This window comes from Rhyacophila brunnea, unplaced genomic scaffold (assembly GCF_057557595.1).
Source record: "Rhyacophila brunnea isolate RB1 unplaced genomic scaffold, BYU_Rbru_1.0 scaffold_2, whole genome shotgun sequence".
Classification (NCBI taxonomy): Eukaryota; Metazoa; Arthropoda; class Insecta; order Trichoptera; family Rhyacophilidae; genus Rhyacophila; species Rhyacophila brunnea.
This window is the reverse complement of record NW_028232859.1, coordinates 16,360,571-16,375,551: the sequence shown is the minus strand read 5'-3', so window position 1 is coordinate 16,375,551 and position 14,981 is coordinate 16,360,571. Positions and strand designations below refer to the sequence as shown.

The 14,981-nt window shown below is 32.8% G+C and overlaps 1 protein-coding gene across 1 annotated transcript; it reads right to left on the bottom strand.

The window, feature by feature from the left end:
- Positions 1-157: 157 nt before the first annotated feature.
- dare (NADPH:adrenodoxin oxidoreductase, mitochondrial) lies at positions 158-9,043 on the bottom strand. Its single transcript, XM_085947215.1, has 4 exons — positions 8,682-9,043; positions 3,567-3,723; positions 2,998-3,117; positions 158-2,462 (listed from the first exon to the last, which is right to left on the bottom strand). The coding sequence occupies exons 1-4, from the start codon at positions 8,861-8,863 to the stop codon at positions 1,467-1,469; spliced, it is 1,455 nt and encodes a 484-aa protein (XP_085803341.1). The 5' UTR covers positions 8,864-9,043; the 3' UTR covers positions 158-1,466.
- Between the last annotated feature and the right edge of the window lie 5,938 nt (positions 9,044-14,981).

The window sequence follows — 14,981 nt, the reverse complement described above, 5'->3', positions numbered from 1 at the left end:
GTTCTATGGACATTAAAATCTATATAATTATTATATATATTTTTATATACAATATAATATAACCAGAGATGTTTTTGCGCCATATACCGCCAATGTGTTTTGCGGATTGTTTGATTATTTGACAACAGCAATAAATAAGATATTTAATTTTTTTTTTAAGTTTTAATATTTCATTAGAAAGATTGTATACATAATGATTATAATATGTATGTATGCACATACATTCTATGTTATTAATAATACACATTATATCTAGTTATATTGCAAACCTCAAAATATAACTCCTGTGTTAATATAATATGCTGGGATAGGTAATAGGTATAGGTTACTTGGTAACCACTACCGACAAATAGTGAGATTAACTTAAATTATAAGTTAATAAATGTTACATGAACATAAAAAATAAGTACTGCCAAAGACAACAATTTGTACTTTTTTATAAAAATATATCTATTCATGTAAAACATTGTGTTAAAATTCTTATAAGTTAACATTAAACGTTAGTGTTGAAACTACATACCATCAGGTGCTTGTAGCCAAATATAAAAATAGAATAAAAACAATATTATTAATTAATCATGTCATTGTTAAATACATGGAAAAAAGCTTATTTGAATTGTATAAGACAACTACTTTCACATATTATGTTCTTTCCGTAAACGTAACTAGCCATATTCAAACTGAAATAATTCATTTTCAAGTCTTATAAAAATAACTGATAATTCAGTGTGAAACCGTTTACTTTTAGTGTGCATGTTATATCTTAAAAAGTCACCTTTTTTCCAAGACAGCAAATGGGTCGCCGGAGTGTGTAATTAGAGGCAACTGTAAATGATTGTTTATATATTAACAAGTCATGGTTTTGAAATGGGATGCCATGTATAGATAATGAATAGTATTTCACCATAAAAAATGAAAAACCCTAATATCAATGTATATTGCATTATTATATGTGTTTACTAATTATATATTTCATACATACAATACCATCTGTTGGCACACAAGATATTAATGGCTAAATAGTATTTTAAAAGTATGATACATCAGCAATAATGAAAAACGTTAGCATTCATACATGTTAGAAATGCTTTTAATCAGAACAGTTTTATTCCGATTTTATCTTTACTTTTAGCTTTACAATGATACAGTTTAAATTAACTTTATAAACAATTAAAAAATGTAGTAATTATCATAAATACCTAATGTGGTGGTTGCAAACAATATCTTTTTCACGTAATGAGGGTTATAAATATACATATCTATGCATCTTTAACTTCATATTTTTATCTAAAAATAACCTGTGTAATCTTCAAAATATATACGTTGTGGTAAGTTGATCAAAACTACTACACCACAACTAAGTATATAAATTTGTTATAAAACATCAGTCAAAAATAACATTGTTACTCTTTATTTATTAAAAATATTCATTGTCGATTAGGTATAAAAGGTTATTTTTGCATTTATTAACTGCATATTTCTAGCATTTTTTCAACATCACAAATTTTCTCTCTCGGCTTTCCTACTTTCTTTCCCGCCTCTGTCTCAAACTTGTCTATCTTTTCCCAGTCATTCCAATCCACAACCTGGACATTCTTCTCTTTTAAAATTGCTTTTACACCTAGAAAACCAGATTTCATTTTATCACATTGAAGCAATTCACCATGTATTTCAAAATCCTTGCAAATATTACCAGCAACTTCAAATGCGTTCGACATGGTAGTCAAAATCACACCCATAGGACCTGTTCTCAACCAACCGGTGACGTAAAGTCCCCTGTCCACTAGACTGTCATCTATCTTTATTGCTTGGTCATCATTACTCAAATTCAACACTCTTCCTAAATTATTCACAACATATCCCTTCGCTGCATTAAAATTAATATCTCTATCAACTTGAATGCTCTTATAACCGATACTTCTTAAAACTAAATCACAATTCAAGATTTCTCTTTGTTCCGTACTGATGCAAGTCTGAGTTAAAATGTCTTCGCCGACCATTCTGTTTAGTGCTAATTCTACACCGATCAACCTGCCCGAATCTGTTGTAAGAAATTTAACAGGACTTCTGTGAAAAATAGGTAAAAATCTTTTGCAATTTGATGGTTTTGATTCTGTATCCGAGACACTTTTCAACATTAGTTCCGTGATTCTCTTCCTCGGTCGGGCTAAATCAGTCAATATTGATTGTACACCATTAAAATCGTTTTCTCTCCACACGCTTTTACACTGGGGCAACTTTATTTGTTCTCTTAATTCTTTTATAGTGAAAGCGGCCTGCAGAGGACCTCTTCTTCCGATGAGATGAACATTCGTCACTTTTGACCGTGACAATACTGCCAATGAATGTTCTGTTATGTCAGTTTTTTTCAAAATGTCAATGGGTGTGAGAAGAATCCTAGCAACATCCATTGCTACATTTCCCTGACCCAGTACTGCCACAGATGAACCACATAGATCCACCTGGAATATTGAAAGATAAAAACAAAAAACTATAAGGATATCAAGAATTATTAACTTTGCTTTGTGTGAAAGAATTGAATGTAAAACATCAAAGCTAAGGCAGATATTAGACTGTCAAAGATCTTTTATGAAGAATATTTTATAAAACCTTTTAGTGTAATGAAAAGTCTTATTAGGTCCATACTCTGACTCATACACAAATTGAAAAACAATATGTGTACTCGCCAGATCCAGGATTCGAACCTTGGACCCTTGACGCTATAGGCCGGCGCTTACGCCACGCGGCCATCGTGGGTCATGAAAGATTGGTCTATGATAAAGAGTGTTAACTGGTGGCCAATGTTGTCACTGGTCGTTTCAAAATGAAGGGCAGCATGAAATAAACCAACAAAATTATTGATTGTAGAACACGAAAAATATGAAATGCTAAAATATAATAATCACTCCCTAATAATAGTCTAATACAATACCAGACTAACGAAGCAGAAGGTCATCTATAATTCAAACGTTTTGGGACTACTGTTCAAACTAGTACCTTTAGATTTTGATGGCCTGGAACGCCATTATACCATCCAACAAATGATCTTGCTGACAGTACATTCAAACAATCTTCATTAGGAATGTGAAGTTTTCTATCATGCTCTGCTCCGTATGCCTACAAATAAAATTAAACATTACTTATATTAAAAAGTCATGGAAATAAACATAATCTTTGGTGTCACATTGATTCCTGAGTAGTGTGTATGTGATTAGATTACCTAACGCATATTGCAATGTCATTCTAGTTAACTCATTTAGTGCTGACACTGCAACTGGTGCGTTTGGATTAGTTGGCCATTAGATATAATTAACATGATATTTAAATGTGGTAATTAAATATTAATTAACAGTAGTAGTCAGCAGTGCAGTGATTGTAACAGTGATGTACAGCAGTGATTGGGAAAAAATATCAATAGAAATTTTATTCTTCTTCTATTCGGTATTGCTTTCATATTAATATTGCATTGGTCAAAATAAATTAATTCTGTTTCAGTTTTGCAATATTTCAATATAAATTATTTTATTATGCATTAAATAGGTTTGAGTTATGAAATTAAAAATCACCAATAGCACAGCGTGGTAGTTTTCTTTAAGTTGAGATAATGTAACATCTTTCCCGAGCGTAATATTACCATAAAAGTTTACTTTTTCACTTTGCGCTGTCTTTGTAAAAGTGTTGATCACATTTTTTACTTCTGGATGATCGGGAGCTACACCAAATCTAAAAAATAAACATTTTCTTTATACACCTGATCCTCATTTTGCACGGTTTAAAAAAAAGTACCGATTATTTTTTATTATCTTTTATTTACACTGATTTTTTTGCTTTAACACAGTTTAAAAAAACTAAAAAGAATAAAAATACGTATGAATGTACATATTTATCAAAGAATTGCGTTGTAATGGACCACACGCCACTGGTGCGTACATATGTTGTCACCGGTTGCCGCCCAGAAATACATACGTACAGACATGGCGCCACTAGTCAGTCACTTCGGGTTCGATACGAGAGACACGCCGCGTGCTTCGGCGTCAGCGTCATTAAAAATATTTCCAGCAATGAGAGTGATTTTTTGTCAAAGAAAAACAGCAGTAAACGGGCACGTTTATTGCCAAGTAACGAGACTGAATGAATATATTTATCTGCGCTAAATTAAATTTAATTCGAAAACTATACATATTATAGTCTATAAATAATAAATAAATTCGATTTATTTTTTAGTTCAAGAATTCCATATTTTGAGTTGATTTTAAGTAATGGAACCTATCTCTCATTTTTGTATGGGTACCTTATCTTTTTTTACACGGTTTTGTTTTGCACGGTAGTCTTCGGAACGTATCCCCCGTGCAAAAAGAGGATCGAGTGTATATTGAATCAAATATTTATGTCCTCATCCTTCACCACCATTCACTATTAATCAGTGGCGAAGGGTGGAGGTAGGCTGTTAAGATTCGCTATAAATAGTGCTCACTAAACTTTTTTAGTCATATGTATTCGTTTTTATTGAACTAAGACTACAATTTACAGATGGTGTTAGTTAGTTTTTAAAAATCAACCAAACCCTGCCTAAACGAAACCATAATAGTTTTAGTCTAATTTGGGCAATACGACAAAATTGTGCACACTTTTTCATTCATAGTTATTTGTTTTTGTTGGATTAAAAATACATATTGCACATATTCTTGGTTATTTTTTTTAAATTCATTAAGCCCTGCCTACGCCAAACTATAATATATATAAAATATTATTCTATTTATAAAATATTCAAAGTTATGTATGATTTAATTGCATAATTTTAGATATTTTATAGATATACATGTATTTTTTGACTATTATCTATTATGGCTTGGTTTCTCAGGGTTTAATTGAATTTTAAAAACTAACCAACATTATCTGTAAATTGTAGTCTTATTTCAACGAAAACAAATATCTATGTCTGAAAAAGTTTAATGTGCACTGTTTATGGCGGATCTTAACAGCCTACCTCCACCCTTCGCCACTGCTATTAATAGATGCTTGTAAGAATATTTAATCATTCAAATTTCAAATTTTTTTTTTTTTTTTTTTTTTTTCATATAGTGAACATTACAAATTATTAATTTAAGACGTTCACAACATGACATTTAGAAACAAAGAAATATTATTATTAAAACAGTATTATATAATAAAAAGAAATAGATCAGTATTAAGTTATTAAACAGTAGAAAAGTGTAAATACGAAAAATATTAATTAGATAGGTACAAGGAAGTATACCGGATGAGTTAAGCAGACCCTATTTTAAGAATTATAAAACAACGTCCACATATACTCATCTTCACGTAGGTGGAATATATCGCATATATCATGTGAATCAGTATAAAATATAGTTGTCTAAAAACGTCAAACCATAATTCACTACTATAACCAGTGGCGAAGAGAGACTTTTGTAAGGATGTGGCCATATAGGGATCTGAAAAAATAGTGCACAATAATTTGTTTTCATTGAACATTGAATACAACATTTTTTTTAATCTAAAATTATGTATAAATTAATGTTATTTTAAGTTATTTGATTTTTAAATAAAAACTTTGAATTTGGAAGCTTGGCATTCAACTTACGTTTCATAGAATTTGCGCATCTACTTTGAAAATATTTTGGTAGATGACACCTTATATCTCATAGAACTTATAATAAATCGAGCAGTCTATGGGTGCACCTGACGTATTTGTTGGTCTACCTCTACATAGTAAAACGCAATAGGCATAGCCGCATATTGAATATAGATGCCTCTGTTAGTTTATCATTAATTAATGTAATACATAATGTTTGGGAGTCCTGATTGATTCGCTCAGCTTGATCGCTCGATTACAAACATACCATTGTGATAGGTGTTGTTATCATCCGTGTTTGGGATACGCGATAAAATATTACATTATTTAAATGGCTTTACTTCATAATTGCGGACATGGCCACCCATTAAAAATCAGTATATCAATAACGCATGGCTTGTGAACAATTATTGTGAAGACAATAAAATTTAAAAAAAAAAACATTCAAGGAGTAATGAGCGATTAATGTCGACTATATCGAATGACGCGGAAAACGCGTTCCCCACCGCTACACAAAAATACCGACGACGTGGATTCCACGTTCCCCGTAGCCAATATGTTAAAATAGATTAATTGTTTTACGTGACAAAATCAACTGCGATCAGATGTTATTATATGTTACCATATAAATAATATTTTTTATTTCTGCATTAGTGGTCCGCAAAACATTTTTCCTATTTGCAGTGGTCCGCAGGTATAAGAAAAACACTGTAGCACATACATTTCTTACACTGAAATAAGTATATATGAAATTTAGCTTTTTTAGAAATTATGCTGGTCATAAAGTGATAAATAATAATTATGATAATGTCTTGCAAAACTGCCACATGTCCAAATAAATAAGTAGTTGAAATATGTGTATGCCAAGTGTTCATTGCATAATTTAAAAAATCATATTTAATCAAAACGAACCGCACTATTAATTTGGTTAATCACCGATCAGCCAAACATCCATTTAGTGGCTTCACCACTCACTTCGCAGTGGTCTACCTATCTTATGCAATCAAATGATTTCGATCTTAGTCTAACGCATATTGCCGAGATTAAGCGCAAGCCAAATGCTTTCTTACTATCAATTAAGCTTAGTTTTTGTTCAGGCGTTGAATCAAACTGTTTATCAGAAAGTCTTCTACAGATAAAATAAATCTGTATTTATTTGCTGATTATACGAATCAGATATAATCATTCAAAAGTTATCGATACAATTTTTTATGATTTCAAGATTTACTTACTTCAATGGTTTTATCAATAATTCTAGATCATTCTGGCTTTCCATCATGTTCTGAAATATCATATGAAACGGTGAAGATAATTTTTGGCAATCTATTACAACATAGAAAAAATAAGTTTCTATGTTAAAATTCATTATATAGACAGACAATGGAATCGAAGTACAATGAATTACTTATGGTGAATATGAATACCAAAAATTTTACATCTATAGCCCTATTCTTTCAGTTTTGTTTGCTGATAACATGAAATTTAGCAGCTTAGCACACACTTAAAAAGCGAATGTCATTATTTATTATTATTTCGTGACAACGGTAAAGACTAGGTTCGAATCCTGGGTCTGGCAAGTACACATATTGTTTTTCAATTTGTGTGTGTCAGGGTATGGACCTAATAGGTTGAGCAAGTGGCTGACATCCATTTCTCGTAAAAAACAAAATCTGTCAATACAAACCTCCACTCTGTGGAGGCCCATATGATCCTATCAGGTTCGGACATGGTCGAAAAAAAAAAAAAAAAAAAACTATGATCGATCCTAAGTGAAGCATATGGGTCTCCACAGGATGGAGATTGTATTGACTGACTTTTTTTACAAGGAATAGTTGTTAGCCATTCGCCCAACCCACTGGGTTCTTGCACTGCATCAAATATGGAGTTATGTACATAAAAATGCTTTCTACTGGTTCAAATGGCTTTGGGAAATAGAGCATAAATAATAATATAATACAGATTGAGTGAGTTCATGAATTACCACTGGAAATAACACACTGCCGGTTTTTTCCCCCTGACCCTGTGCTATCCCACTGTCTATATTATTAAAAAATGGGTAAGCCCAATTCATAATATTAGTCAATAACAGCTTAGTTTATAGATCGACTGAGTATATGACAAATGTCAGATCCATCAAAGGGAATATAATAATATATACAAATAAATATCAATCTCATTAGCCAAGTCTACACTCGGGACTTTTTCGTACGTCTCACGAATTCAACACAGGGCATGCGTCGTCGGCCCTCAAATCGGTTTCAAAATGGCTCATAATTCTCATTATTCTGAACAGTAGTCAGAAATATTATATCATTAAATTTAAATTTCTTCAACTTAAATTGATGTAATTACAATATACCTAGTATAATTTTACTATTTATTTTAACAGAATCAGATGACGTTCGGGCATAGACTATTTTATTTGCGAGGGTGAATATGCATACAAGAATATTTATCATTAATGTAACACAAAGTACACCGATAGATGGCACTAAACTAGTTCCATGACCCATTTTGTCGTTAGGACACACTCAATTATGCTTATTTATTACAAATATGATTGTGACAATAAGTAAAACAAACAACTAATACAATTAAGTATTTGTTATTCCAAATCTTACTGTTTTCTTTTAACTTTTTGCACTAGTTTCCCAAGTACGCTCCGTGGTGGCGCTGTATTACCGTGAATAATTTTATTCATCACCTGCGAATCTATTTAGGTGTATTATCTAAAACTTAACGAAAGCTGTGATGAACGAATGTAGACAATAAAACGGATTCATCTCCTCGGCGCATGCACAAAACTTGGTGTAAAACCAGAATTTAAAAGTTGAAGAGGAAGTGGGTGATGAATTGACTAAATGTGGACTTGGCTATTGACTTTGTTTCACCTAAAACTGTTTTTGCATATTTGCACAACAAAAAATGGGATTTTTTAGTTTCTCTGAGTTTGTATTGGCTCTGTGACACGTTACCCATTGAAGGTAACTGACAGAAAACTGGCATATTAAACAATCTCTTGATTAATACTGGATTGTATAATAATTATCATAATAAATTTCAATGAAAATTCTATTAACATTCCAACCTGACAAGACCAAAGGGCACTGGAAGCTTTTCTATAATGTCAATTTGAACATCTTGGACGTTCTTCGCGATGTGCTGGGCGGCATAGAACCCAGCAGGACCAGATCCAATGATGCAAACATGTTTAGTTTTTGTCAAGTTCGTTGACAATCTACGAACAGAATTCAACAAACCCGAAGCCATTTCTGGATATTTTCAGTAATAATACTCATGAGATAATTTATCATCCCATTGATCGGGCATTAATGTATGTAGTTATATATATCCAATTGAAAAGAATTCATAAAATATGATTTGAGCCTAAAATACTGATTGACATGTCACTTTCAGTTGACGTTTAAAGTGACATAAGAGACTTGAATTGCCAGATGCAATTATTTTCAATATAACAAATACATACATAAACCTCTTTATTAAATTAACTGGATGACACAATAGGATCATTTAGATTTTACTAAATATGAGTGGTTAGTATAAATTATTAGTCTATGAGATGAGTTTTTCATTGTCTACAGCAGTGCTTCTCAGACTTTTTCATACCACAGCCCCCTAAATCAGTAGGTACCTAAAAATAAATCCAAGGTTGCCCAAACATTTTAGTCTTTAGTGACCAACACTACTTTATTTAACATTTTTATTAAAAATAATAGAATGCTTGTAAAGCAAAAATTAAAAAAAAATAACTTCAAATTTATTACAGCTTCATACAAAAACAATTTAAGGTTTTTGTTAAAAAGGCTAGCGCATTATAGCCGCTGCAATCATACACGATAGGGACTCGTGCAAAACAATCTATCAACCATCAGCGCCGTCTCTACATGAATAAAGAGGCGAAGTTCATTACAAAGTTCTACAATTCTCATCCATATCGGAATAAGTATTATGATCTTGTAAAAATTCGACTGATTTGTATCAGGCGTCCAGTGATCACGTTATGATTTTGGTTTTTTTAAATACTGGAATATTTCGCGGCTCCCTGGCAGGAGTTCCACGGCCCCCCCAGTTTGAGAAGTACTGGTCTACAGGGCCAACCCGTGTGTAGGGTGAGTGCCGATATGGAAGAGCCGTTTAACTTTGAAACGTATATTTAAATATTGCAGACCTCGCATGCCCATGTGAATAATACGGATTTCAAGTTTAATAGAAAGACTGCCATCATGACCCCTGTCACCTCAAGGGGGGGGGGGGTGTAGGATGATGCGCTGGACCTGTCGCATAGGCATGTAAATGATATAGGTATTCTATTAGGACAGGGGGGGGGCAAACTGCGGCCCGCAGGGTATTTTTTTGCGGCCCGCCATCATTAATTGTACTTCTGATTACGAATAACTTTTTCATAATTTTTTAAAAAATATTGACAATAGATTAAAATTTGAAGAGTATGTTGTTTTGTGAATGCATTATTTCAGTACATCTTCCTTGCGTCTCGTCTCACACCATGTAACCACTATTTTCTACGTTGAACATCGTGACACATTTAAATACTTTTAACTCCGCGTTGCAAGGAAAAAAAATATATGCCCATGATATAAAAAGTTTGAATGGATTTCAATTAAAACTCAAGTTATTCCTTCGACAAATATCTAATAACAACATGGATCACTTTCCAACTTTGAAGTTGCTGAATATACCAGAATATAAATTTGAAGAATATGGTAAAATTATTAAAGCTCTGAATGTCGATTTTTCAAAGATTTGGTGACTTCAGAAAAATTGAGAAAAGTTTAGCAATAGTACGCGATCCATTTTCAATAGATATTGATAGTGTACCGACAGAGCTACAACTTGAGATTATTGATCTGCAGTGTGACACTGATTTAAGAGAATGGCATCGTCGTGAAGAAATCTCCAAATTTTACAATGCCCTTATTTCAGACAAATTCGACCAACTTAAAGATTATGCAAAAAAAATGTTCGTTATTTTTGGATCAACCTATATTTATGTGAACAAACATTTTCGATCATGAACCTCAATAAAAATTCTTTACGGTCAAATATCCCCGATGCCCATTTACAAGCAGTTTTGAGAATATCAACTACAAAAATAACACCTAAATTTAAAAAAAAATGTACAACAGTTTCATTTTTTTCATTAATTTTTTTGTAATGTTTATTTTTTGTGATAATAGTGTATATCTAAGAATGGTATTTTATTTGCGGTCCGCCGCTCATTTTGATTTCTTGAATTTGCCCCCCCCCCCCTGTATTAGGACTAAATATTGCTTGTTCAATACATGAACGCTACCTGAATGGCTGAGATGTGGCATCTTTCTAAGAAACAAGCGTCTTAACTTATGTCGTTCGAGAATCGATGAATCCCTGAATTTTAAGACATGGATGACTCTTTAAAAACACTTATGTCCTTGAGCTGATAAATAAGTCTTTGGTGGTGACAGATGTGATTACAAAGAGGCACTTGGCGTGGACACGTGTACCGGATGTCATCCGAGAAATATTCCGCACCCTTGTGGCGCAGCTGCTCGGATTCTGGAAACAGCGCAACCTTATGCTTAGTCTGTTCTCTGATGCTGGAGTGAGGTAAGAGTGAAGTAGTATTTGTGTATATGTTTTTGATATTGTAGAATAAAGTGATAGCCAAAAATGGATTGATAGTAAAGGAATGAGTCGATTAATATATTAATTGTTTGATAGTATGGGTGGGATCGTTTTGATGGATTGCGAATGAATTAATTGATATGGATGGGGTATAAGTATGACAAGTATATTGATACATTGATGGATTAATAGTATGAGAGTCGATTGCGATGAATGGATTGATATGACGTAATTAATTAAATATTAACTAATGCGTTGATTGATATTATATGAATGGGTTGATTTATGAATGAATTGATAGTAGAATAAGTCAATTAAGGAAGAGATTTTTATGTGTCATTTCACAAGTTCAGGTGATAGTTTGTAGAAAAACAAGTTGCACGTTATATATTTAATTTTAATGTTTAAGTGGTCGAACCTTCGAATATGCTGAGCATACAACACATTTAAATGTTTTGTTCTTGTCCCATGCCGTGTCAACAATAAAATTATGATAGACATTTAGCAAATGATTGGTTAGTGTTTATGATAAACTTTCAATATAATTTCAAAAAAAAATGTTTATTTTTGCTAAAAAAATTCGTGGCCTCCCACTTGCCGCCATACAAAACCTCCCGGCACTTAATAGGTTAATGCCAGATAAGAGTTACGTATGACAATCATGGCACATTTGATCACCAAAGTAAATGTTAAAAATTAACATGTTATGAAAAAAGATAGGTAACTATATGAAAATCTATATCCACATCTCAGTTTGGTACTTATACGAGTAGGTATATTATGCCTTTATAATGTTGTATACTGAGCCCTGATATAAAAACAAAGATTCCGACTGGTTCAATTGCACCATCAGTTCATAGTTGTAATCAATGGCGACATCCGGTAACAGATACGGGACTCAAATAGGAATGAGAATTCAGGAAATAAAGAACACAGTAATAAAAAGTTCATGAACAATACAATTTTATTAGTCTTTCTAACTATTGACAACTTAGTAATCTTCATTAGTCACTGTGGCACATGTCTGACCTTTAGCAAATAACGTATATTTCCATATTATTGTTTAGTAAAAAATATCCACCATTTTCATGATCTCAGTATAACTATCTATAAAATATGATTTTAATATAATGTAACTATTCTATTTCTAAATGTGTGGAAGTAAGGTCACTATCAATATTAATGTCAATGAATTTATTATATACGTAAGAGATCCTGGTAATCAATGTTGAAAAAAACCTTCTTCTATAAAGATGGAGCCTGAACATATTAAAAAAAATGAGACCTCTGAAATCAGAGTGCTTTTATTTTTTTTTTGCATACAAAAATGGAACTTATTACAAAAAACCACAGAAGGTTCCACCTGGAAGAAGATTGAACATCTTTGCTGAACAGAAAAAATAAATATAACGGATCACAGTAAAAAATTAATCAACTGTAATCAACGGTAAGCAGGGGAAAAATTCAGATAATCGGACAAATGTTGCAAGGCTTCAAAATTATGACATGAATTGCTTGCTATAATTGGTAATCGGAAAGTAAAATATTTTATTCATTAGTACTCACTACTTGCACTAAAACCGCCACGAGCAAACAGGCCAAATTAGTAATAAGCATTAGTATTCAATCTCTTTACACATGTCAGTATTAGTGCGAGTTGCGAGTACTAATGATTAATTAAGCCCGTCTAAACAACCCCTTAGTTTTCTTCCATATATAACCGAATGAATGACCAGATAGAGAATCGAATTTCTACATAATCTAAGGTAAAACGTGAAAATTTTCTTAATTCAACCATTCAGCAAAACACCATTAATTCGAAATTCGCCATAAATATAAATATTTGCCAAAATACTTGAAATCTATTTATACCGATTTCCACTAATTCAATGAATAAACCATGTAAGTTACCACTTATATTAACTACAGTTGATAACGGAAACAATGTTACAAAACTGCAACAAAAAACTTAACAAGTTTAACTTTTTTTTGCAGTACATTTTGTTTTTCGTAATTAGATTTTTTTTCGATTTTCAGTACTGTCAATTTCGAATCAACAAAGTTTTACTGTACATAGAATAATAAATCACTGTGAACAATTGAGAAAACTATTAATCGGATCAAAGCATAAAATGAAATAACATTTTGGGAAACATAATACAAATCAATAAATAAGTGCCCACACGCACTTGCAGCAGGCCGCCTCGCGGCTAGCCGCGGCGGCCTGCCGCCTATCGTTTTTTGTATGCCGGCTAACCGCAGCGGCCTGCCGCATATCGCACTTTGCATACAAAAAACGATAGGCGGCTAGCTGCGAGGCGGCCTGCTGCAAATGCGTATGGGCACTAAAACTGGCAGATGTTCAAAATTCTTTGCGTTTGGATTTTGAGAAAAATGCATAATGTAAAGATAATATATTTCCTCCTGTCAAATAAACCTTTATGGCACCATTATTTTATAAATCATGAGATTGCAATAATTTCTTAATATGTAGCCATACAAATCTTTTCCCTGCGCCCTTCAACTGGATAACAAGTTACAACCTGATTGAAACAAATGCATGGAGAAAACTAAGCCGGCTCGCACATCACAACTCGCCTCGTGTGCCTAACCGCCATAAATCAAAATTTCTGAGAACGGGCAGCCGGCGTTCCTTCATACAACCTCGCACATCTGCCTAGCGATATCGACATTCGCCGCATCGTGGCTGCTCCGAACGCGGCGTCAGTCTGGAGAGAAATGGCCGATCCGCCAATTGTGCGCTTGCGCGGAGTCGACTTTTTTTAGATACGACATGCAGGCTGTAGCAAATGCGACATGTTGCATCTGCGGATCGTCTCGCGTCGCAGTTGCATCGGCCAATCTGCGAAGCTCCATTTGATAACGTTTGTTTCTTGGTTTACGATGACGTCACATCGACGAATTCGTCGTAAGACGCATGCGGCGAGTTCTGATGAGCGAGCCCTCTAAGAAATAAGTTGCACTGCATGGTTTCTTTTCTTTGACTATACTTTTGCTTCAATGACATGTTAGTTTTTGTCAAGTGTTAAAATACAATCAATAAAAATTGCATGCGATTCAATGTTATTTTGGACTGAAAAAAAAAAGAATCAGGTAACGGCACAAACTTTCATTATTATTGTAATGATATGATTACAGTTACAAGGCATTTACTAAGATATCCACTACATTAAAGTTGAACATAGTTTGAATAGATTTTGTCTAAAAAATTCGGCCGGTTATGTAAAGAAATTACTATAATACATACTTGGTAAATAATTAGTGTATTTTTAAATTTACTTAAATTTTTTAGCGTTCTATATAAAATACAGATTTTAATTCCCGACTCAATGTTCTCCTCTCTGCACCTTCAAGCTCTATTATAAATTCAACAAAAATTATGAAAGACTTCTATAGCATGAAGATGCCGAGAGACAAAATGCTGTGTCACGATTAAAAACCTAAATCAAATTGTATCAGTCGATTTAGTGGTTTATTTTCAAGATGCAAAGTTTCTAAAGGCTGGATAAGAAAATTATTAAAAGTGTATTATCTGCGTGCGAAAGAAAGGGGAAGATATTTTCAAAATTACTACTTTATTACAGACCCAAAAGATGATTATTGTGTTTTGGACAACTTTGTATGTGAATTTCTATTTCTGTGCCGAATTTACTAATTCAGTGACACTGATTTGACTTCCGTCCTTACCGTCCTTTTCTCCTTTAAACATATATAATTTTGCATA